The 26,845-nt window shown below is 46.1% G+C and overlaps 1 protein-coding gene across 1 annotated transcript in view; it reads left to right on the top strand.

Moving 5' to 3' along the window:
• The first annotated feature begins 2,482 nt into the window (after positions 1–2,482).
• Positions 2,483–26,845, top strand: part of DNAJB12 (DnaJ heat shock protein family (Hsp40) member B12) — a 71,089-nt gene continuing 46,726 nt past the window's right edge. The window contains exons 1-2 of the mRNA XM_073585807.1: positions 2,483–2,564; positions 8,813–9,042. Coding sequence (XP_073441908.1) covers positions 8,910–9,042 — 133 coding nt within the window. The 5' untranslated portion in view covers positions 2,483–2,564; positions 8,813–8,909. The remainder of the gene's footprint in view (positions 2,565–8,812; positions 9,043–26,845) is intronic.

The raw sequence follows: 26,845 nt of genomic DNA, 5'->3' as shown, positions 1-26,845 counted from the left end.
GAGAAAGAAAAAAGAGATTAGAGAGAGAAAGAAAGAACAGAGGGAAAGAAAGAACAGAGAGAGAGAAAGAAACCAAGAAAGAACAGAGAAAGAAAGAAACAGAGAGAGAAGGGAAGAACATAGGAAGAAACAGAGAAAGAAAGAAATAAAGAAAGATTCTATAAAGATACTATAGCAGCCCGACTCCCATTGTAATGCCCACCTGAGCCTCCAGGTGCAGGATTCCAAGGTGATTCCGTTGTCTGAGGAGGACACGGTGATTTATCTTAAGCATTCCGTGAAGTGCCTCCATGGTTCCGTCACAATCTCCTCATGAAATTACCTAATTTCCGGTCATCTTCCAGCACATCACTTCCGGTGGAACATCATGAACGAGTTTTAAAGGGCTCCTCAGGGCTCCGCCGTGTACTCCTGTATGCGTGGGAAAAGCCCACTTTGTATGCCTCGTGCACACTTGGCTCCACGCCGTACACACACGGCTCCACTCCAAACACCCCATACACATGCAGCTCCGCTCCGCATACCCCATACACACGCGGCTGCGCTTCATACACCAAGTGCGCACACTCTGCTCACCTCGTACACACGCGGTTCCGCTCCGTACACCTCGTACACACACGGCTCCGCTGCGTACACCTCGTACACACACGGCTCCGCTCCGTACACACACGGCTCCGCTCCGTACACCTCGTACACACACGGCTCCTCTCCGTACACCTCGTACACCTTAATGACTATAGACCTGTAGCATTGACATCACACCTGATGAAGGTACTAGAGAGATTGGTTCTCACACGTCTCCGTCCTCTAGTGAGCTCGGATATGGACTCTCTCCAGTTTGCCTACAGGCCGGGCATTGGTGTGGATGATGCCATTATCCACCTTCTAGATAGGACTCTCTCTCACCTGGAGAAACCTGGGAACACTGTGAGAATAATGTTCTTCGATTTCTCTAGTGCTTTTAATACCATACAGCCAGGTCTACTTAGAGACAAGCTGGGCCTTGTTGACGTGGACCTCCAACTCTCCACCTGGATCCTTAACTACCTCACGAACCGACCTCAGTTTGTAAAGGTTCGGGACAGTGTGTCAGACACGGTGATCTGCAATACAGGGGCACCTCAAGGTCCAGTTCTTGCCCCTTTTCTCTTCACACTGTACACTGCGGATTTTAAGTGCAACTCATTTAGCTGCTACTTGCAGAAGTATTCTGATGACTCTGCAATAGTCGGCCTCAACACAGGAGGAGATGAAAGAGAGTACAGAGATACTAACCAAGCTTTTGTGGAGTGGTGTCAGAGGAACCACCTTAGAATTAATTCCGGGAAGACCAAGGAATTGGTGGTGGACTTTCGCAAGGGAAAAAATCCACCAGTAGTGGTGAACATTCAGGGAAATGACATTGAGATAGTCGACACCTATAAGTACCTTGGTGTTATCCTCAATAATAAGCTTGACTAGGCCCATCACTTGGATGCAGTGTACAGGAAGGGCCACAGTAGGCTTTATCTGCTCAGAAGGCTGAGAGCCTTCGGAGTTAGGGGGGCACTCCTTGCATCCTTCTTCAACTCTGTTGTGGCATCAGTCATCTTCTTTGGTGTGGCGTGCTGGGGTAGTGGCATATCAAACAGGGACAGGAATAGGCTGGACAAACTGATTAGAAGGGCCAGCTCTGTCCGGGGATGCCCCCTTGATCCCGTTCAGGAAGTAGGCGACAGGAGGATACTGGCCAAGGTGAGCTACATGGTGCTGAATGATTCCCATCCCATGCATGAGACCGTGACAAAGATGTGCAGTACTGTCAGTGACCGGCTACTTCATCCTAAATGTGAGAGGGAGTGCTATCGAAAGTCCTTCCTTCCTGCTGCAGTTAGGCTCTATAACCAGCACTGTCCAAAACGTAGAACGACCCAAACAGTGAACTGATAGATCCAAAGTTGTGATAGTCCGGTTATATCTTTTTTTTTTTCGTATATGTACCTACCTACTGTCAATGTAATGCCTTTATGCATCTGTATCTGTACTTGTTCCTGCCTTGCTGCTGCAATGCTCCGAATTTCCCCATGGTGGGACGATTAAAGGATTATCTTATCTTATCTTACACACGGCTCCGCTCCGTACACCTCGTACACACACACAGCTCCACTCCATACACCTCGTACACACACGGCTCCGCTCCGTTCACCTTGTACACACACGGCTCCGCTCCGTTCACCTTGTACACACACGGCTCCGCTCCATACACCTCGTACACACACGGCTTTGCTACATCCACCCTGTAAACCCCTCCTGACCCCACACATAAACTTCACCTCATCCAGCACCATGACAACCAGCACAGTAGTGTCCTGCATACATCAAGGGCTGTGCGAAGAGGACATGTGATGAGCTCATGGGAGGGGAGGAGTCAGGGGTCACATGATCAGGGGCCTTGGACAGAGGCCCCTGATCATGTGACCCCTGACTCCCCCCCCCCCCCCGTGACCTCATCACAGGTTCTGTGTGCACAGAGTGTCCCAGCGATGTCATTGCTGGGATTCATCAGTGAGGGGCTGCGGTGGCCGGTGGGTATCTGGGAGGGCGAGGATAGGGTCGGTGCATGGGGGGGCGTGGCGGCTCAGTGCAGTGTGGGGAAAAATAGCATCCCGGGCGGGACACAGGTGGGGGGGTCAAAATGGGACTGTCCCGCGAGAATCGGGATGGTTGGGAGGTATGCTAGTACTGAGAAATGACAAGAGTGTTAGGAACAAATTCAGAACATTGCGCAGGCACATCCATGTTGGAGGAGGCACTTTAAGTAGTAAGAGACCTCCAGCTATTGGCTGTGAACATCCTAGAGGAACGCACGTGCCTCCTGTAAGAAAGAGGAAGTGCGTGAGCGCACGCTCTAAGAACAGTTAATGGAGACCTGCTAGGAGTGCATGCACCACGGGCAGCAGCAGACCCGGAAGGGGCAAGACAGGAGCCTCGGCAGTGAATACGCTGATGTCTCTGCAAAGAGAGAGGAACTGCAGGCAGAGATTATTTGGGGATTTTGTAGCCTTGGCTCTGTGGCATGTATTATGTAGTGATTATTTGGGGGTTTTTGTGTTCTTGGCTCGGTGGCATGTATTACTTGTGCGGTGCCTATTTAGGTGTCTCTGTAGCCATGGCTCGGTGACATGTAATACTTATGGGGTGATTATTTGGGGGTCTCTGTAGCCTTGGCTCAGTGGCAGGCATTACTTATGGGGTGATTATTTGGGGGTCTCTGTGGCTCTGGCTCAGTGGCATGTATTACTTATGCAGTGATTATTTGGGGGTTTCTGTAGCGCTTGCTCGGTGGCATGTATTACTTATGTGGTGATTATTTGGGGCTCTCTGTAGCTTTGGCTCGGTGGCATGTATTACTTTTGCAGTGATTATTTTGGGGTCTCTGTAGCTTTGGCTCGGTGGCATGTATTACTTATGCGGTGATTATTTGGGGGTCGCTGTAGCCTTGGCTCGGTGGCATGTTTTACTTATGCGGTGATTATTTGGGGGTCGCTGTAGCTTTGGCTCGGTGGAAGTATTACTTATGCGGTGATTATTTGGGGGTCGCTGTAGCTTTGGCTCGGTGGAAGTATTACTTATGCGGTGATTATTTGGGGGTCGCTGTAGCTTTTGCTCGGTGGCATGTATTACTTATGCGGTGATTATTTGGGGGTCGCTGTAGCTCTTGCTTGGTGGCATGTATTACTTATGGGGTGATTATTTGGGGTCTCTGTAGCTTTGGCTCGGTGGCATGTATTACTTATGCGGTCATAATTTGGGGGTCTCTGTAGCTTTGGCTCGGTGTCATGTATTACTTATGCGGTGATTATTTGGGGGTCTCTGTAGCTCTGGCTCGGTGTCATGTATTACTTATGCTGTGATTATTTGGGGGTCGCTGTAGCCTTGGCTCGGTGGCATGTATTACTTATGCGGTGATTATTTGGGGGTCTCTGTAGCTCTGGCTCGGTGTCATGTATTACTTATGCGATCATTATTTGGGGGTCTCTGTAGCTTTGGCTCGGTGGCATGTATTACTTATGCGGTGATTATTTGGGGGTCGCTGTAGCCTCGGCTCGGTGGCATGTATTACTTATGCGGTGATTATTTGGGGGTCGCTGTAGCCTTGGCTCGGTGGCATGTATTACTTATGCGGTCATTATTTGGGGGTCTCTGTAGCTTTGGCTCGGTGGCATGTATTACTTATGCGGTGATTATTTGGGGGTCTCTGTAGCTTTGGCTCGGTGGCATGTATTACTTATGCGGTGATTATTTGGGGGTCGCTGTAGCTTTGGCTCGGTGGAAGTATTACTGATGCGGTGATTATTTAGGTGTCTCTGTAGCTCTGGCTCGGTGGCATGTATTACTTATGTAGTGATTATTTGGGGGTCTCTAGCTCAGGCTCGGTGTCATGTATTACTTATGCGGTGATTATTTGGGGGTCGCTGTAGCCTTGGCTCGGTGGCATGTATTACTTATGCGGTGATTATTTGGGGGTCTCTGTAGCTCTGGCTCGGTGTCATGTATTACTTATGCGGTGATTATTTGGGGTCGCTGTAGCCTTGGCTCGGTGGCATGTATTATGCGGTGATTATTTGGGGGTCTCTGTAGCTCTGGCTCGGTGTCATGTATTACTTATGCGGTGATTATTTGGGGGTCGCTGTAGCCTTGGCTCGGTGGCATGTATTACTTATGCGGTGATTATTTGGGGGTCTCTGTAGCTTTGGCTCGGTGGCATGTATTACTTATGCGGTGATTATTTGGGGGTCGCTGTAGCTTTGGCTCGGTGGAAGTATTACTGATGCGGTGATTATTTAGGTGTCTCTGTAGCTCTGGCTCGGTGGCATGTATTACTTATGTAGTGATTATTTGGGGGTCTCTAGCTCAGGCTCGGTGTCATGTATTACTTATGCGGTGATTATTTGGGGGTCGCTGTAGCCTTGGCTCGGTGGCATGTATTACTTATGCGGTGATTATTTGGGGGTCTCTGTAGCTCTGGCTCGGTGTCATGTATTACTTATGCGGTGATTATTTGGGGTCGCTGTAGCCTTGGCTCGGTGGCATGTATTATGCGGTGATTATTTGGGGGTCTCTGTAGCTCTGGCTCTGTGTCATGTATTACTTATGCGGTGATTATTTGGGGGTCGCTGTAGCCTTGGCTCGGTGGCATGTATTACTTATGCGGTCATTATTTGGGGGTCTCTGTAGCTTTGGCTCGGTGGCATGTATTACTTATGCGGTGATTATTTGGGGGTCTCTGTAGCTCTGGCTCGGTGGCATGTATTACTTATGCGGTGATTATTTGGGGGTCGCTGTAGCCTTGGCTCGGTGGCATGTATTACTTATGCGGTGATTATTTGGGGGTCGCTGTAGCTTTGGCTCGGTGGAAGTATTACTGATGCGGTGATTATTTGGGTGTCTCTGTAGCTCTGGCTCGGTGGCATGTATTACTTATGCGGTGATTATTTGGGGGTCGCTGTAGCCTTGGCTCGGTGGCATGTATTACTTATGTGGTGATTATTTGGGGGTCACTGTAGCTTTGGCTTGGTGGCATGTATTACTTATGTGGTGATTATTTGGGGGTCGCTGTAGCTTTGGCTCGGTGGCATGTATTACTTATGCGGTGATTATTTGGGGGTCGCTGTAGCTTTGGCTCGGTGGCATGTATTACTTATGCGGTGATTATTTGGGGGTCGCTGTAGCCTTGGCTCGGTGGCATGTATTACTTATGCGGTGATTATTTGGGGGTCTCTGTAGCTCTGGCTCGGTGTCATGTATTACTTATGCGGTGATTATTTGGGGGTCGCTGTAGCCTTGGCTCGGTGTCATGTATTACTTATGCGGTGATTATTTGGGGGTCTCTGTAGCTCTAGCTCGGTGTCATGTATTACTTATGCGGTGATTATTTGGGGGTCTCTGTAGCTTTGGCTCGGTGTCATGTATTACTTATGCGGTGATTATTTGGGGGTCTCTGTAGCTTTGGCTCTGTGTCATGTATTACTTATGCGGTGATTATTTGGGGGTCTCTGTAGCTCTGGCTCGGTGTCATGTATTACTTATGCGGTGATTATTTGGGGGTCGCTGTAGCCTTGGCTCGGTGGCATGTATTACTTATGCGGTGATTATTTGGGGGTCTCTGTAGCTCTGGCTCGGTGGCATTACTTATGCGGTGATTAGCTGGGGGTCTCTCGCTCCCTTGGTGGCATGTATTACTTATGTGGTGATTATTTGGGGGTCGCTGTAGCTTTGGCTCGGTGGCATGTATTACTTATGCGGTGATTATTTGGGGGTCGCTGTAGCTTTGGCTCGGTGGCATGTATTACTTATGCGGTGATTATTTGGGGGTCGCTGTAGCTTTGGCTCGGTGGCATGTATTACTTATGCGGTGATTATTTGGGGGTCGCTGTAGCCTTGGCTCGGTGGCATGTATTACTTATGCGGTGATTATTTGGGGGTCTCTGTAGCTCTGGCTCGGTGTCATGTATTACTTATGCGGTGATTATTTGGGGGTCGCTGTAGCCTTGGCTCGGTGTCATGTATTACTTATGCGGTGATTATTTGGGGGTCTCTGTAGCTCTAGCTCGGTGTCATGTATTACTTATGCGGTGATTATTTGGGGGTCTCTGTAGCTTTGGCTCGGTGTCATGTATTACTTATGCGGTGATTATTTGGGGGTCTCTGTAGCTTTGGCTCGGTGTCATGTATTACTTATGCGGTGATTATTTGGGGGTCTCTGTAGCTCTGGCTCGGTGTCATGTATTACTTATGCGGTGATTATTTGGGGGTCGCTGTAGCCTTGGCTCGGTGGCATGTATTACTTATGCGGTGATTATTTGGGGGTCGCTGTAGCCTTGGCTCGGTGGCATGTATTACTTATGCGGTGATTATTTGGGGGTCTCTGTAGCTCTGGCTCTGTGTCATGTATTACTTATGCGGTGATTATTTGGGGGTCGCTGTAGCCTTGGCTCGGTGGCATGTATTACTTATGCGGTCATTATTTGGGGGTCTCTGTAGCTTTGGCTCGGTGGCATGTATTACTTATGCGGTGATTATTTGGGGGTCTCTGTAGCTCTGGCTCGGTGGCATGTATTACTTATGCGATGATTATTTGGGGGTCGCTGTAGCCTTGGCTCGGTGGCATGTATTACTTATGCGGTGATTATTTGGGGGTCGCTGTAGCTTTGGCTCGGTGGAAGTATTACTGATGCGGTGATTATTTGGGTGTCTCTGTAGCTCTGGCTCGGTGGCATGTATTACTTATGCGGTGATTATTTGGGGGTCGCTGTAGCCTTGGCTCGGTGGCATGTATTACTTATGTGGTGATTATTTGGGGGTCACTGTAGCTTTGGCTTGGTGGCATGTATTACTTATGTGGTGATTATTTGGGGGTCGCTGTAGCCTTGGCTCGGTGGCATGTATTACTTATGCGGTGATTATTTGGGGGTCTCTGTAGCTCTGGCTCGGTGTCATGTATTACTTATGCGGTGATTATTTGGGGGTCGCTGTAGCCTTGGCTCGGTGTCATGTATTACTTATGCGGTGATTATTTGGGGGTCTCTGTAGCTCTAGCTCGGTGTCATGTATTACTTATGCGGTGATTATTTGGGGGTCTCTGTAGCTTTGGCTCGGTGTCATGTATTACTTATGCGGTGATTATTTGGGGGTCTCTGTAGCTTTGGCTCTGTGTCATGTATTACTTATGCGGTGATTATTTGGGGGTCTCTGTAGCTCTGGCTCGGTGTCATGTATTACTTATGCGGTGATTATTTGGGGGTCGCTGTAGCCTTGGCTCGGTGGCATGTATTACTTATGCGGTGATTATTTGGGGGTCTCTGTAGCTCTGGCTCGGTGGCATTACTTATGCGGTGATTAGCTGGGGGTCTCTCGCTCCCTTGGTGGCATGTATTACTTATGTGGTGATTATTTGGGGGTCGCTGTAGCTTTGGCTCGGTGGCATGTATTACTTATGCGGTGATTATTTGGGGGTCGCTGTAGCTTTGGCTCGGTGGCATGTATTACTTATGCGGTGATTATTTGGGGGTCGCTGTAGCTTTGGCTCGGTGGCATGTATTACTTATGCGGTGATTATTTGGGGGTCGCTGTAGCCTTGGCTCGGTGGCATGTATTACTTATGCGGTGATTATTTGGGGGTCTCTGTAGCTCTGGCTCGGTGTCATGTATTACTTATGCGGTGATTATTTGGGGGTCGCTGTAGCCTTGGCTCGGTGTCATGTATTACTTATGCGGTGATTATTTGGGGTCTCTGTAGCTCTAGCTCGGTGTCATGTATTACTTATGCGGTGATTATTTGGGGGTCTCTGTAGCTTTGGCTCGGTGTCATGTATTACTTATGCGGTGATTATTTGGGGGTCTCTGTAGCTTTGGCTCGGTGTCATGTATTACTTATGCGGTGATTATTTGGGGGTCTCTGTAGCTCTGGCTCGGTGTCATGTATTACTTATGCGGTGATTATTTGGGGGTCGCTGTAGCCTTGGCTCGGTGGCATGTATTACTTATGCGGTGATTATTTGGGGGTCTCTGTAGCTCTGGCTCGGTGGCATTACTTATGCGGTGATTAGCTGGGGGTCTCTCGCTCCCTTGGTGGCATGTATTACTTATGTGGTGATTATTTGGGGTCTCTGTAGCTCTGGCTCGGTGGCATGTATTACTTTTGCGGTGATTATACTTATTTGCTCAGCATTCTTATTTTCTAACTGGAACATGTGTAAAAAAATTAATATCGAAACCAAAAACCAACTTTATTGATGCTCATGACTTTACTTGACTGCTCTCCTGTCCACAGACCGCAGAGAGAATGCCACGTCATCACCCCGTGCCACACTCCTGGTGACGCGCTTCAGGAGCGCAGCCCACCAGTTCCCATTAACAGTGATTCCGCAATGGAATCAAACCGGGACGAGGCGCTCCGCTGTATAAGCATCGCCGTAGACGCCATCAAACATCAGCAGAACGAAAAGGCGCTCCGGTTCCTGGAGAAGGCTCAGAAGCTGTTTCCCACCGACCGAGCACGGGGTAAGGAGCGGTAGAGGGAAACCGGAGAATCGACGGGTGGGGGAAGAGTTGGGTTTGGGAAAGTTGTTGCGTCACATCTGGGTGCGCATGCGCTTGCGACGTAGGACGCGCAAAGGCTTCTTGGAATTGTAGTTTGTTGATGACTTTTGAGTCCAGATTGTGGTAGAGATGAGAGCGCCGCTCTGTCACGGAGCGGGTTAGTGGTAAGGGCCGGTGTCAGGCAATGTAGTACTGTGGGGAGGCGGTCGTTGAAAGTGCGTGAGGTCTTGTAAACGCGTCTGTGGTAAAAAGAGCGACTACGCTGCGGAAACATGGCTGCTGTGCGCTGCATGCTGGGAGTTGCAGTTTCATGAGCGTGTATTCCTTGGAACGGAGGATACAGACAGCCGTGTCAGTTTTCTGCTGGCGGCTGCCCGTGTACGTGACGTGTCTGAGGCCCGGAGCTGCCGCTTGTCCTGCGCTCTACCTCAACGTGATAGCTGTAGTGCTGAGACATGAATACGAGAGGACTACATATCCCCCACAATCCTCCACGGCCGAGAGCTGCTGAGCAGACACTACCTCGGCATATTTCCGGGCCTGTGCGAGGACAACAGGCCGGACTGCCCTCCCTGGGCCCCCGTGTGTGGCCTTTTACATGTCCGTGCTGTTATTGAGGGGCTGTGGACCCCCAGAATAGTCACTGCTCATAGTATGTGTATTGGGACAGCTGGGGTCAGTTTTGTCCACTTTCCCCTATAACTAGCCCGAAAGGGCTGATAACAGAGAGCACTAGACCTGTATCTCATGTAAAGTATTGGAAGATAAGGGTACCGTTACACATAGCGATGCACCAGCGATCCTGACAACGATATGGATCGCTGGTGCATCGCTAAGTGGTCGCTAGTGAGCTGCCACACAGGCAGATCTCACCAGCGACATCGCAGGGGTCGGGGGTTGCTACTTACCTGTCAGATGAGGCGATCCTGACGTCTTCCCGCCCGGCTCCACGCGTCACTCATCGGCGCCACAGGAAGCCCAGCAGGAAGCGCCTGACGAGAAATGATCCAGGCCGTTCTTGCGCGACCAGCGATAATCAGCGGGGGAGCCGGTCAGAGGTAAGTATCACACATAGCGATATCGCTGCTACGTCACAAAATTGGTGACTTTACAGCGATATTGCTAGCAATATCGCAGTGTGTAACGGGGGCTTTACACCCAGGCACAGCAGTAGGCGTCTGGTCTGTGCCCCAATGGAGGAGATGTACTATGTATAACATTAAGACGGTGCAAACGTAGTCACCACGGTTAGTTTGCACTAATGTTTTTCAGACCTTTAATTTTCATGTCCATTTATGAGTGGAGAAACAAAGGGTTGAGGTTGCCGAATTCCACACTTCATGGCTTTTATTGTTGCTTGTTCCATTTACAGAATACTCGTCCAATCTCTGGGTACACCTTTTGATCCGTAGGATGGAGAGATGACGTCAGGGGTATTCTTCCTGCCCAGTGGTTCTCCAGGCTTCCACAGTGTGGGGAGAATAATCGTGTGGATCAGGCAGTCCCAGCCTCCATAGATCACTGGGTTTATGGTGAAATGATGTCTCCTCTCCATGTGTAATTAAAAATCTTTTTCACCATTAGCAAAAAAAAGACTCACAGGGGTCATTTAGCCATGTCCATATCTGCATCAGAAGTGAGCGATGCTGATGGAGTCTCGACCACTTACGCCTATTCAATGGAATAGGACACATGCACAATACCTGCCACTCACGCATGACATTCAGTAGGTGTGTGGGTTATTCTGTCATTGACACTCGCTTCAGGTGCAGAAGTGAGGGAATCAGTGGGTAATTGATTCTAACATTTTATAGAACTGTGAAGTGTAGCCCTGTACTCAAGTGTGACTCTTCAAAATGCGTGACCCCCCCCGCTGATACAAAAATGGCAATAATATAGTGAGGCAGTCTTCTACGTTTCTCCTTGGACTCTTAAAAAAAAAAAAAATGAAAATGTACCGTAACTATCAAAAAATGGCAATGTTTAATGCGCCCCAGCACTTGAATTTGCCCACCCTGCTCTGTTTTTATAGATAGTGTGGGGGCAGATGGGAAGGAATACATAAATATAGGATATATTGGACTACTCGCCAGTTTTGCAGGCAGTCTGTATACATACAATAGGATAGTTTTTTGGCCACCATTGATCCTTGGAAGGGGTGGGGTGGTTTTTAAATCTATAGAAAGAGTTAAGTTTTCTCTCTACACTGTAGGTATCATTAATGATCTTTAAATGTGATTGCATTGTGCACTCCTCCAACCAGAGATATTTGAGTTCATATATCTAAGCCACGAGTCCCTGGTATCATTGTAATGTTTCTAAAAAGATCCTTTTTGACCAATAGAAATGTTGATCAGTTGTATTGAGTTGTGGATTGTAGCTGTTTTTTTTGCATAGTTATTTAGTTAGGTTAAAGGAGTATTCCCATCTCCAAGATCATATCCCAACATGTAGTAGATGTAATAATAATATTAAGTATATCAAGATTTGTCCACATAATACAGCAACTGGCACTTCATAACATCATAACAAGCAAGATCGGGCTTATATTAGCCGAAGAAGAGATCCAGATAATGACACTAAAATCATTTTTTATTATACATACTGTTAAAAACAAACATATGAAATGAATAAAATTCAGAAAAATGCCCAGAAGGGAGGATTTAATACGCCATCAATATATAAAGGATGGAAGTATAACTGTGCAAACTAAATGGCCCTATTTCAAATAAACAGCGTTCCACATAATGTATCAAAGGTTATCAATTCAAAGGAACATCACCAAATCAATATTAAATATTCAATATATATCTAATGACGTCCATAAATGAGTGGTAAAGTCCCCAGGTATAGAAAATCATAAAATGCCAAGTGAAGACCCTGAATAGCAACAGCATGAACAATCTACTCAGCCAATCTCCTACTAGAGTGCATAACATAGTTCGACATAGTAGACAAAAGGTAAAAAATTACCTAGTCAAAGAGCACAGGAGGATGACAGGATGGCGTGACCCTCTTACCCCAACGCACGTTTCGCAATCGCTTCTTCCAACGTGCGTTGGGGTGAGGGGGTCACGCCATCCTGTCATCCTCCTGTGCTCTTTGTCTAGGTAATTTTTCACCTTTTGCCTATGTCTTAACTATGTCGAACTATGTTATGTACTCTAGTATAAGATTGGCTGAGTAGATTGTTCATGCTGTTGTTATTCAGGGTCTCCTTTATTTTTTTGAGCAGTGTAGTAGATATGTGCTGGGATGACAGATTAAGCAGAAGAGAAAAGCAATACATAACAATGTGAACGAGTCAGTCACTTGTGAATTCTCTAAAGCACCATGAGCAGCACGGTGGGTCAGTGGTTAGCTCTGTTGCTTTGCAGTGCTTGACGCAGCCGGCCCACACGGACTGACGCAGTTTGTATTGCAGTGCACAGAGACATATGAGCGATGTGTATATTCACCTAGAAGAAATGCGTCTGCGAGGGCATTACCTGTAGACATATGGAGTCTCATCAAACCTTTCACAATTTCCTTTTGTGTCAGATTTGTACTGAGAGAATAAATCGGGGGCACAAGGAGAGAGATCCTGTATCTTTATGGCAGCCCTATTAGCTCTCTGCAGGTGTAATACTGCCTTCTGCATAGGCCTTAGGAGGTAGAGGACTTGAGCATTCCTGCAGTTGAGCTGCTGTTGGAGGAAAGGTTTGCTGGGCAGGATGGTTGTCAGCTCGATCCTAATTTGTGTCTGGATACGAGCGGTGCTTTACACTTTCTAGCTCAAGCTGATGAGAAAGACCTACCGTAAATGATATTTTGATTCCTGCACATTTAGCACGCTGTGTTGATGTCTGCGCTCCCGGAGAAGTACCGTAAGTCCGTGTAAATGAGTCCCTAGGAGCGCTGAGATCCGCACAGTAGTAGGTAGATTGTAAAGAAGCTTGGGAAGTGTAGTCTCCACCGCAGCACTTTAATTAGGGAGACTGACCATTGAAATAGAAGAGAGTGGAAAGAAGCCACCCTAATGGTATTTGTAGTTCGCTGGTGCAGGCATGCCTTGATTACTTACCTGTCCTTGATACAGCAGTTTTCTGACTTTCACTCGTCCTGAGAATTCAACTTTAAGTTACTTACAGCTTTCCCCATACACTGTGCTGCTAAAATGTGGCACACGTGATTAGATGTAACATTTTTAAGTGGTGAAAATTTGATGTCATCAAAGCAAAGGTGGTTTTGACGATTTGTGTGGAATGATGGATTGTGGGGTCACACTTGCTGATGCTAGGCTTAGATTTCATTTCTGCACTTTAGTGCTAAGGGAGTCAATCAGCAGTTTTGTCCCTGCAGAATTGCTGACAGATCCTGATAGTAGGCATTATATATACCTTTCTGTAGTTCGTTAGCAGCAGCATGAACGAGAACGTGAAGTATTTACCTGGTGTGAGCCATTTCCACAAGTGCTACATCAGCATTCCCTAACCCTTCAGTCAGCGCTCCACAATCTCTCCTCCTGCTTGAGCGGCAGGCTTCTGGTTGGATGCTACATCGATTACTCAGGAGCAGAGGGGGATTGTGTAGGTGCAATGGCACTTCAGTGCTAGGGATTGCACAGGGATCACCTACCACTCACTTTCTCATTCAAGCTTAAAGAGATTGCAGACTTGTAGTTTAAGAACAGACAGTCACTTTATGTGACTGCAGACTTGTGAATCCTCACCGCACGCACTGCGAGGAGTCTCCAGTGCAGAGAACGGCTGTCATGTGACCACATGCGCGCGATTTGCAAACTCCCAGTCACATTCCAACTAGATGGGCGCAGCCTCATTTTATGCAAGTGTATTGAGCAAGGACCGAATCCGCCTAGACGGAATGTGGTCTGGGGTATGCAAATCATGTACTTGTGGTCACATGACCACTGTTCCCAGCACCAGAGACTCCGCGCAGTGCGTGCAATGTGAAGATTCACAAGTCTGCAGTCACATAACGTGACTGCAGACTTGTAGTTTAAGAATGGACAACCTCTTTAATGTCATATTTAATGGAAACCTATAACATTGTGCGTACAGTCTGATCTGTGGACAGCATGGTATAGAGGAGAAGCTGAGCAGAATTATTTATAGGTTTGTTGGAAAAGATTCAGTATAAACTGTATTTTTTTTCATTGAAATCCCTTGAGATCCAGTTTTGCGGTCCTATTAGTGATTGACTGCTCTCTCTGCAGTCTCGTGCATAGAGAAGGCTGTCAATCATTGAGTAGGCCCGCCCACTAGACTTGTGCACATACAAACACCAGGTAGTTCAATCAAAAAAAATGCACGTTTTATTGAAAATTTTCCCACTAAAATGTTATTGATTAGCTCCTTGTGCTCTCTAGCTTCCTGCCTGCCGATCGGATATCCTCTGTGCCATCACAGGTTCCCTTTAACACCACCACCTTCATTCCTGTCTAGAGCTGTCAGCAGGTTTGCAGCGTCAGAACTGCTGACAGAATCTTAGACTAACACAAAAGATGCCGGTGTTGGGAAATGGGCGCTAGTCTCACCAGAGACACTAATTTCTCCATGTGATGTGTGCACCGATCAGAAGAGCGGCCCGTCACAAGTAATCATTCAGAGAAGAGGGTTTGCTGCCTCAAAATAGTTGACGCCTCTACAAGCGCGGGTGTCCGTGAGATGGATATTAATAGAGCGCAGATATCAATAGGTTCAGGCAGCAGTGTTTTAGGCACCTTGGTTATATTCCTCTTGGGTTTTTCCCAGCACTTGTCTATTCACATATAAAAACATATGAAGACAATTCAATGTTCGGTTCCCCCAGCATAGCTACAATAATTCTATACAGCGATACCCGAAGATGACAGCTTAGCTACAATGCAAACCTCAGATCTAAAGGTGGCCGAAGATGTCGGCAGAACGCTCGTCTGGCCGTGGGCTGTTCCTCTTGACTATCCTCACATCTTGGCTAAGCTTTGTTCACTGCACTTTTCTGTGCATAAATGTCGTACCCACCTATACCAGACCTGTGGTAAAGGGGTTTCTCTGCATATACATTGGCTTTGAAAGTATCCACCCCTTTGGCTATTTACCTATTTTGTTACATTACAACCTGTTTAAATATTTTTGTAATCCAATTTGCGTGTTGGGGTTGTCATGACACCTGGGGGTCTGCAGAAGACACCAGTGCTTCTCATTGCCGATCTGCTAAGAGCGGACACCCCTTGACAGCATTCATAGCAGATGAGCTATTCTGCTACACATAGCAAATCGCCCCCATTCAAAATAAAGCAAAAAAAAAAAACAATAAAAAATAAACATATTTGGTATCGCTGCCTTCAGAAATGACAGATCTATCAAAGTATAAAAACAATCCGATTGGTAAATGGCGTAGTGAGAAAAAAAAATCAAAAACACAGAATTATGTTTTTTGGTTGCCACAACATTGCAATAACAGGTGATCAAAACATCATATCTACCCCAAAATAGTATGAAGAATAACGTCCGATCATGAAAAATGGAGACTAGACAGGTCTTTTTTCACCACTTACATAAAAAAAGAACCTAGACGTGTTTGGTGTCTACAGTTGTGGCCAAAAGTATTGACACCCCTGCAATTCTGTCAGATAATTCTCAGTTTCTTCCTGAAAATGATTGCAAACACAAATTCTTTGGTATTATTATCTTCATTTAATTTGTCTTAAATGAAAAAAACACAAAGAATTGTCCTAAAGCCAAATTGGATATAATTCCACACCAAACATAAAAAAAGAGGGTGGACAAAAGTATTGGCAATGTTTGAAAAATCATGTGATGCTTCTCTAATTTGTGTAATTAACAGCACCTGTAACTTACCTGTGGCACCTAACAGGTGTTGGCAATAACTAAATCACACTTGCAGCCAGTTGACATGGATTAAAGTTGACTCAACCTCTGTCCTGTGTCCTTGTGTGTACCACATTGAGCATGGAGAAAAGAAAGAAGACCAAAGAACTGTCGGAGGACTTGACAAACCAAATTGTGAGGAAGCATGAGCAATCTCAAGGCTACAAGTCCATCTCCAAAGACCTGAATGTTCCTGTGTCTACCGTGCGCAGTGTCATCAAGAAGTTTAAAGCCCATGGCACTGTGACTAACCTCCCTAAATGTGGACAGAAAAGAAAAATTGTCAAGAGATTTCAACACAAGATTGTGCGGATGTTGGATAAAGAACCTCGACTAACATCCAAACAAGTTCAAGCTGCCCTGCAGTCTGAGGGTACAACAGTGTCAACCCGTACTATCCGTCGGCGTCTGAATGAAAAGGGACCGTATGGTAGGAGACCCAGGAAGACGCCACTTCTTACCCCGAGACACAAAAAAGCCAGGCTGGAGTTTGCCAAAACTTACCTGAAAAAGCCTAAAACGTTTTGGAAGAATGTTCTCTGGTCAGATGAGACAAAAGTAGAGCTTTTTGGGCAAAGGCATCAACATAGAGTTTACAGGAGAAAAAGAGGCATTCAAAGAAAAGAACATGGTCCCTACAGTCAAACATAGCAGAGGTTCCCTGATGTTTTGGGGTTGCTTTACTGCCTCTGGCACTGGACTGCTTGACCGTGTGCATGGCATAATGAAGTCTGAAGACTACTAACAAATTTTGCAGCATAATGTAGGGCCCAGTGTGAGAAAGCTGGGTCTCCCTCAGAGGTCACGGGTCTTCCAGCAGGACAATGACCCAAAACACACTTCAAAAAGCACTAGAAAATGGTTTGAGAGAAAGCACTGGAGACTTCTAAGGTGGCCAGCAATGAGTCCAGACCTGAATCCCATAGAACACCTGTGGAGAGATCTAAAAATGGCAGTTTGGAGATGGCACCCTTCAAATATCAGGGACCTGGAGCAGTTTGCCAAAGAAGAATGGTCTAAAATTCCAGCAGAGCATTGTAAGAAACTCATTGATGGTTACCGGAAGCGGTTGGTCGCAGTTATTTTGGCTAAAGGTTCTGCAACCAAGTATTAGGCTGAGGGTGAAAATACTTTTGTCTGGCCCATTTTTGAAGTTTTGTGTGAAATGATCAATGTTTTGCTTTTTTGCTTCATTCTCTTTTGTATTTTTTCATTTAAGACAAATTAAATGATAATACCAAAGAATTTGTGTTTGCAATCATTTTCAGGAAGAAACTGAGTATTATCTGACAGAATTGCAGGGGTGTCAATACTTTTGGACACAACTGTATGTATTCGGAATGTCATGCAGAATCATAATGGCAGTTTTAGCATTTATTGAATATGGTTAAAAAAACCTAAACAACAATTGTGGAATTGCACTTTTTTGCAATTTCAATGCACTTGGATTTTTTTCCCGTTTTCCAGTACATTTTATGGTAAAATCAATGTTGTTCAAAAGCCCAACTCGTCCCGCAAAAAAACAAACCCTCACATAGCGATATTGACCAAAAAAAATAAGTTATGGCCCTGGGAAGAAGGGGAGCAAAAAACGAAAATGGCCCAGGGTTGAAGGGGTTAAGCAAGAAGCACCATTAACCAAACAACATCACGAAGACTGAGGAAATCTCCAAACAAGTCAGGGACAAAGTTGTCGAACAAGTACAAGTCAGGGTATGGGTTAAAAAAAATCTCAATATCCGATGATTCTCCACAGCTCACCACCCCAAGAACACCATCCCCACAGTGAAACGTGGTGGCAGCATAATGCTGTGGGGATGTTTTTTTGGTAGGAGAGACAGGGAAAATGTTCCGTATTGAGGGGAAGATGCAAAATCCAGGGCTATTCTTGATTAAAACCTGTTTCAGTCTCAGTGCTTTAAGACTGAGATGGAGATTCGCCTTCCAACAAGACAATGAACCAAGGCATACTGCTAAAGCAAAACTCGATTGGTTTAAGGGGAAACGTAAATGTTTTGGAGTGGTCTTGTCAAAGCCTAGACCTTAATCCAATTTAGAATCTGTGGTCAGATTTGAAGATTGCTGTTCACCAGAGGAAACTATCTAATTTCCGGTATCGGTGATGTCCGTGTGTCCTACGTGCTGCACACGTGTGACAACTGTATGCCGCATCAGGATCACACGACTGACCGCCGGGGAAGAAGCGGCTACTTGTAAGTGCAGTTCCCCGGCGGCTAGTGCTGAAGCCGGCTGTCATTCAAGTAGAGAACGATGAGTGGTATATTAAAGTCTGAACGACAGCAAGTGTCGGATGATGGGGGTAACAGTTCCAAAAGCCCCCACCTGCTGTCGTTTGGACTTTAATATACTGCTCATCGTTCTGCTCTACTCGAGTGACAGCCGGCTTCAGCACCAGCCGCCGGGGTATAGCACGTAGAGCAGCCGCTTCTTCCCCGGTGGCCTTCCGTGTACACGGAGGACAGTGCGAACTGTTCTCCGTGTACATGTTTTGAGGACCGTGCTGCGGGTAAAAAAATGGGGGGGGGTAAATAATTATGCAGTTTTTTTTTTACAGTTTTCAGTTATTTTGTCCTATTTGTTGTTTGCTTCGCAATAAAAAAATAAACCCAAATATTCACAGTTGTAGGCATGTTCTTTACATGAGCTGATGCAAACACTGTGAAATTCCAGGTTGCAATGTAGTAAAACACGTAACATGCCAACGGGGGTGAATACTTTTGCAAGCCATTGTACTGACATTGTATTATTGCCAGTATCTGCCCAGTATTAGATTGGGGGCGTAAGAATACGTTTTTATACGTACATAACCTATAGGTTTATACTTTGTGATTGTTTTTTCCATTTACCTATTGCACTTGGTCTTATGATAGTTATCAGAGTCATTGGACTGGCTGAAGTGTCAATCTCACTGGTAGGATCACCCCAATGACATCATGAACCAAACTTATATAAGTCATAGGGTCCTAATTAATGACCATTTGCAGCCTCATTCCCTGCAGAAGCCAGCAATGGTGAAACATGTCGGGGAGGCAGCTGGCTAACTTTTTAGAGCAGATTTTCTATATTGGTAATATTTACTAAGCAGTGGTCCATGGCCACTCTGATACTATAAGTAAAATTGTTCTTTTGCAGTTAATAATTGATCTTGGTTTCTGGGTCATGTAGAATTTTGGCCACATTGTCTGGCAGCCCAGAACTTGAATAAATAACTTGCACATTTGCCCAGTAAGGGATTATAGGCGTCATTCCTAAATCAGCTGAATAAGTGGCACTAAGCTGTGGAATGACTGCCTATGTCACCGTGCACATTTTTGCTGACCCACATGCAGCTTGTCCAGGACCCGATCTCACATCTGTATGTTTTTTTTTTTTTGTTTTTTTTTTTTATTCTTTCCAAGCCAAAGCTCATCTCTGTAATGTCTCCTGTTAACTCTGTTCTGAGAATTGCAAATGCCTTACAAATTGAACGTGTGACACAGCAGCCCACCCTCGAGGGACGAAACTATAGCGGGTGCAGGAGCTGCAGTTGGACCTGGAGCCTAGAAGACCCCCAAAAGTTCTCATTGGTTTACATGAGAAGGCTAGTACTGGGACCCATGATTTTCAATTTGGTAACAACATTAAAGGTCAGAGGGAAACATTAAAAGAATAGATCCATCATAGCTTCTGTCATAGCAGTGTGAACAGGTCCTACAAGGAGCTCTGATAGGAGGGAGCTGCTCTTCTACTTTTACTTAGAGTTAAATCCCATCATTCTGACCTGAAACCTTCCTACATAAGGGATCCCTTGAATTTGATATATTTTCCCAATCTCAAATATGCAGCATGGACTATATGTCTTTCTAAAGCCTGGTCTTCTGGGCATAGAGAGTTGAGGGACACTGTGTTCCCTGACTGTTTTTGTATTTGCAGATAGTTTTTTGTATCCTAGTGAGTGTCGAATTTGGGTCATTAGCTGTTGTACATTAGCCTGAGCCGGGTAGACTACATCAGAGCCTCTCCTTGGGGACTATCTGCCATTCCTTCTGGGATGTTTCATGTATTTCTTCATAGTGAAGTAATACGTTAACTGTTTACCAGGGCTGGCCATTTCCTGTAGGTCCCACAGTATGCTGGATGTGGCTGCCGGAGTCACAGGATTAATGTGTAAATGTGGATTGGCTCATGGCTAGAGTTGAGCGATACCGTCCGATACTTCAAAGTATCGGATCGGAATGGATTGGCCGATCTTTAAAAAAAGTATCGGTATCGCCGATTCCGATACCGGAAGTCCCATTCAAGTCTATGGGACTTCCGGTATCGGAATAAGAAAAACCCTGTTTTTGCCTTGTGCAGCCTCTCTGGGGTCTGTACGGGCCTTTCGGGGGGCTGTGCCGGCCTGCCAGGGGGTCTGTGCCGGTCTGCCGGTGGTCTGTGCCGGCCTGCCGGTGGTCTGTGCCGGCCTGCCGGTGGGCTGTGTCGGCCTGCCGGTGGGCTGTGTCGGCCCGCCGGTGGGCTGTGTCGGCCCGCCGGTGGGCTGTGTCGGCCCGCCGGTGGGCTGTGTCGGCCCGCCGGTGGGCTGTGTCGGCCCGCCGGTGGGCTGTGTCGGCCCGCCGGTGGGCTGTGTCGGCCCGCCGGTGGGCTGTGTCGGCCCGCCGGTGGGCTGTGTCGGCCCGCCGGTGGGCTGTGTCGGCCCGCCGGTGGGCTGTGCCGGCCTGCCGGTGGGCTGTGCAGGCTTCGGGGGTCTGCAGGCATCGTCCGATGGGACTACAAGTCCCATCGGGCGATGCCTGCTACCATGACAGTGATTGACACATTAGCCAATGATGGGACAGTAGTAGTCCCATCATCCGGCTAATGTGTTGAATGTAAAAAAAAAAAAAAAATTACATGCTACATACATGCATACTACATGTAACATACATACTACATGCAACATGCATACTACATACATGCTACATTCATACTACATACATGCTACATTCATACTACATATATACTACATGCAACATACATACTACATGCATGCAACATATATACTACATATATACTACATGCATGCTACATACATACTGCATGCTACATACATACTACATGCTACATACATACCACATATATACTACATACATACATGCATGCTACATACATACTACATGCATGCTACATGCTACATACATAACACATACAGTGGGGAAAAAAAGTATTTAGTCAGTCAGCAATAGTGCAAGTTCCACCACTTAAAAAGATGAGAGGCATCTGTAATTTACATCATAGGTAGACCTCAACTATGGGAGACAAACTGAGAAAAAAAAATCCAGAAAATCACATTGTCTGTTTTTTTTTTTTCATTTTATTTGCATATTATGGTGGAAAATAAGTATTTGGTCAGAAACAAGCAATCAAGATTTCTGGCTCTCACAGACCTGTAACTTCTTCTTTAAGAGTCTCCTCTTTCCTCCACTCATTACCTGCAGTAATGGCACCTGTTTAAACTTGTTATCAGTATAAAAAGACACCTGTGCACACCCTCAAACAGTCTGACTCCAAACTCCACTATGGTGAAGACCAAAGAGCTGTCAAAGGACACCAGAAACAAAATTGTAGCCCTGCACCAGGCTGGGAAGACTGAATCTGCAATAGCCAACCAGCTTGGAGTGAAGAAATCAACTGTGGGAGCAATAATTAGAAAATGGAAGACATACAAGACCACTGATAATCTCCCTCGATCTGGTGCTCCACGCAAAATCCCACCCCGTGGGGTCAGAATGATCACAAGAACGGTGAGCAAAAATCCCAGAACCACGCGGGGGGACCTAGTGAATGAACTGCAGAGAGCTGGGACCAATGTAACAAGGCCTACCATAAGTAACACACTACACCACCATGGACTCAGATCCTCCAGTGCCAGACGTGTCCCACTGCTTAAGCCTGTACATGTCCGGGCCCGTCTGAAGTTTGCTAGAGAGCATTTGGATGATCCAGAGGAGTTTTGGGAGAATGTCCTATGGTCTGATGAAACCAAACTGGAACTGTTTGGTAGAAACACAACTTGTCGTGTTTGGAGGAAAAAGAATACTGAGTTGCATCCATCAAACACCATACCTACTGTAAAGCATGGTGGTGGAAACATCATGCTTTGGGGCTGTTTCTCTGCAAAGGGGCCAGGACGACTGATCCGGGTACATGAAAGAATGAATGGGGCCATGTATCGTGAGATTTTGAGTGCAAACCTCCTTCCATCAGCAAGGGCATTGAAGATGAAACGTGGCTGGGTCTTTCAACATGACAATGATCCAAAGCACACGGCCAGGGCAACGAAGGAGTGACTTCGTAAGAAGCATTTCAAGGTCCTGGCGTGGCCTAGCCAGTCTCCAGATCTCAACCCTATAGAAAACCTTTGGAGGGAGTTGGAAGTCCGTGTTGCCAAGCGAAAAGCCAAAAACATCACTGCTCTAGAGGAGATCTGCATGGAGGAATGGGCCAACATACCAACAACAGTGTGTGGCAACCTTGTGAAGACTTATAGAAAACGTTTGACCTCTGTAATTGCCAACAAAGGATATATCACAAAGTATTGAGATGAAATTTTGTTTCTGACCAAATACTTATTTTCCACCATAATATGCAAATAAAATGAAAAAAAAACAGACAATGTGATTTTCTGGATTTTTTTTTCTCAGTTTGTCTCCCATAGTTGAGGTCTACCTATGATGTAAATTACAGACGCCTCTCATCTTTTTAAGTGGTGGAACTTGCACTATTGCTGACTGACTAAATACACTTTTTCCCCACTGTATGTGTTATGTATGTAGCATGTAGCATGCATGTAGTATGTATGTAGCATGTAGCATGCATGTAGTATGTATGTAGTATATATGTGGTATGTATGTAGCATGTAGTATGTATGTAGCATGCATGTAGTATATATGTAGTATGTATGTAGCATGTAGTATGTATGTAGTATGTATGTAGCATGTAGTATGTATGTAGTATGTATGTAGCATGTAGTATGTATGTAGCATGCATGTAGTATATATGTGGTATGTATGTATGTAGTATGTATGTAGTATTTTTTTTTTTTTTTTTTTTTTTTTAACATTTAACACATTAGCCAGATGATGGGACTACTACTGTCCCATCATTGGCTAATGTGTCAATCACTGTCATGGTAGCAGGCATCGCCAGATGGGACTTGTAGTCCCATCGGACGATGCTTGCACAGACCCCCGGACATCAGCACAGCCCCCCGGCAGGCCGGCACAGCCCCCCGGCAGGCCGGTACAGACCCCCACAGGGTGCACAGACCACCGGCAGGCCGGCACGCCGGTACAGACCCCGGGCAGTCCACACAGCCCCCCGGCAGGCTGGCACAGCCGCCCGGCAGGCCGGCAGAGACCCCCGGAAGGCCCGAAATGACGGCGCATCATGATGCGCACACACCGCGCATCATGATGACGTCATTTCGGCTGTCAATCAACTTTGAACTTCCGATTCCGATGCGACTTCCGATATTGAAAAAATATCGGAAGTCGGTATCGGAATTCCGATACAGCAAGTATCGGCCGATACCCGATACTTGCGGTATCGGAATGCTCAACACTACTCATGGCATAACATCCACCCGACTGATAAAAGAGAATATGACGAGGTACCGGATAGGGCTGTGGAGGTGGTAAGCCATATCTCTGACTCCTCAATTTCCATGACACCGACTTTGACTCCACCAAAATGGCCTCCGACTCCACAGCCCTGGTTCCGGAGGGTGCCTAATGTTCTCTACACAGGTTTGTTGTTTTAGGTGTAAAGGGCTGGAAAATTGCTCCCACACTGGTACTTGTGCACTACTGCTGTAAACTGAGACCTCTCCAGAAAACCATCTTTTTATCCAGGCCAAATTTCCTGTGGCCAATTTTGAGGTCCACCATTTATCATATCTTTTGGCCAAGCCAATTCTCAATTTTGGTTGGGTGGCCCAGAGGTTTCATTGTAGTATCTGTGGAAACACCTCAGGTAAAACCAATACCATTATATCTATTCCCCTTGCCAAGTACCACCGCATTGGGCCCTGACAAGGCATAAAACAAAACATAGATGTTTTGCTCAGAGTTGCCCCTCAGTTTTTTTTGTTTGTTTTTTTTTACACGCATGCAACTTGTTTTACTCCTGTACTTGCTTTATTACACTGTCTATTGCAATGCTGCAGAATAAGGTAACATGGTTGGCCATATTATCTTTATCTTGTGAGACGCGTTGTGGCACTTTGTATAGATATGACGGGTTCTCCTGCTCTTGTTATTGCACATGTCCTCACAGACTGCACAGCTCTCCAATGGCTGCTGGTGGAGGCAGCTGTGACCAGACCTGTCCATCAGGCTTGTCCCATTAAAAAAAACTCACAATAGAAACCTGCTTTTCTATTGGAGGAGGCTGATGGTCTTGTCACACGTTCCTCCATCAGCAGCCATTATGTGGCCTGGAGAGCTGTGCAGTCTGTGAGAACATCTGCAGTAACAAAAGCAGGAGGAGAATCTGTCGTACCTATGTAATAGTAAGTGCCACAATATCATATCCCCATCATATATATATATATATACTGTGTGTGTGTGTGTGTGTGTGTGTATATATATATCTATAAAAATCTGTAGTAGCCCGCTCTATACAAATCTTCACAGTTCTCGCCCGATTTGGGTGAAATTTGGCACGCCCCCTCTCCACCCACAGGAGCAGAATACTGCGCACATTTAAGGGAATCTGTCACCTTATTTTTCGCCTATCAGCTGCCAGCACCGCCATCAGGGGCTTATCTACAGCATTCTGTAATGCTGTAGATAAGCCCCCCGATGTAACCTGAAAGATAAGAAAAAAGAGTTAGATTATTCTCACCCCAGCGTTCGGTCCGGTGCCTCCCATCTTCTAACAGTGACGTCCTCTTCTTTGCTGCCTGTCATGGCTCCTGCGCAGGTGCACTACTCTGCCCTGTAGAGGGCAGAGCAGAGTCCTGCAGTGCGCAGGCGCCAGGAGAGGTCCGGCGCCTGCCCACTGCAGTATTCTGCTCTGCCCTCAACAGGGCAGAGCAGTGCACCTGCGCAGGAGCCACAACAGGCAGAAAAGAAGACGACGTCACCGTTAGAAGATGGGAGGCGTCGGACCGCAACACCCATCGGACCAAGACCACACCGCCCCCCCTGGTGAGTATAATCTAACTCATTTTTCTTATCTTTCAGGTTACATCAGGGGCTTATCTACAGCATTACAGAATGCTGTAGATCAGGGTTCCCCAACTCCAGTCCTCAAGGCCCACTAACAGATCATGTTTTCAGGATTTCCTTAGTGTTGCTCAGGTGATAATTGCTTCACCTGTGCAATACAAAGGAAATCCTGAAAACATGATCTGTTGGTGGGCCTTGAGGACTGGAGTTGGGGAACCCTGCTGTAGATAAGCCCCTGATGTCAGTGTTGGCAGCTGATAAGCGAAAAATAGGGTGACAGATACCCTTTAAATCTCGCTAGCGTCCCCCCGTCATGAGATTGGTTCCCCCGAAGTTAGGCCCTATACATATAAAGGAGAAATGTGAAGTTGAAAGTAAAAGTGCTGCGGGGAAAACAACAGTGGTGACAGACAGGACGGATTATAGCGATGGCGCCAAAGAGTCGATGCTAAAAGGGCCGCACCACCACACACAACACACAAACATTTCACAAACATCACACAGACAGCACACATACACCAACCCACAAGCACAACACCACACAAATGCCACAACACACCACACAAACACCAAACCACTCTAGACAAACACAACACAAACACCACCCCGTAAATACCACATGCACACCACGCACGCACAGACCACACATTCATGCAAACACACTCAGATGGATGCAGCCTACGCACACGGACGAACATTACTAAGCAGCAATATTGGTCAGGCGAAAAATGCCTCATAGTAAGATTGTCATTATTGCTTACTATGCAGGGAGCTTTCATCGCTGAAGCTGCTGAGGTGAAGTGAAATCTGAGTTCTGATTGGTTGTTATGGGCAATTAGACAAGTCTGCCTGTGAGGCGGTTTTCATTACTGAGATGTGAGCTCCTTCAGGTCATAGTAATACTGTGTGAGGGCTGCTCTGTATTTACTATTCCTCCTTTTACAGCTCTTATCAGTGTCAGGTGAATACTAAAAGGTCATAATACTAAGAACTGTTTTTTAAAATGCCACCCAAAAAACTACCATCTATTTTGCAAGTTCATCCAAAACCTAAGAAAGTAAAATTGAGTCAAAGAGCTGAGACAAGTGAACAACGTGACTCACGGATTGAAAAGAAACAGATGAGACAGGCTAAATATAAGGCAGCTGAGACATCAGAGCAATAGGAATGTAGTCTTCACAAGAATTGGATAAGGCAGGCTTAAACAAGGAATATGGAAACATCTGAACAAAGATGTAGGCAGGCTGATTTGAGTTTGGAAGCGTTTCACTACAACCCAATTCAAGATTATATGTCACATCAGAAAGTCATAATTGGCAAAATGGATATAATATGCAACACAAACAAGCAAAACATTACCATGGAATCGTCTGGTATCTGCTGCTCAATTGGCAAAATCGGTTTGCCACCTTTAGATCTATCTCCTCAACCACTTCTTTCATACATGTCAGGAACAACTCCCAAGTCCAAGCATTTCCTGCAAAATATTAGGAGATACAATTCATCTTTCCAAATGACATCCTTTGGTACAACAGCTGTAAATTTGACTTTAGCTACCATAACCAACAATTTAACATATTTTCTGCACGCAAAGCCGCGAGTATTCTACTAGTGCTTTACAAGATAAAAATAATGTGGCTAGCCAGGTTACTTTATTTTGCTGCCAGCAATAGACTGTGTAAT

Source organism: Dendrobates tinctorius, unplaced genomic scaffold (assembly GCF_039654945.1).
Source record: "Dendrobates tinctorius isolate UK_male_01 unplaced genomic scaffold, ASM3965494v1 ptg000089l, whole genome shotgun sequence".
Lineage (NCBI taxonomy): Eukaryota > Metazoa > Chordata > Amphibia > Anura > Dendrobatidae > Dendrobates > Dendrobates tinctorius.
The sequence above is the reverse complement of the archived record's forward strand: the minus strand, read 5'-3'. Positions and strand labels throughout refer to the sequence as shown.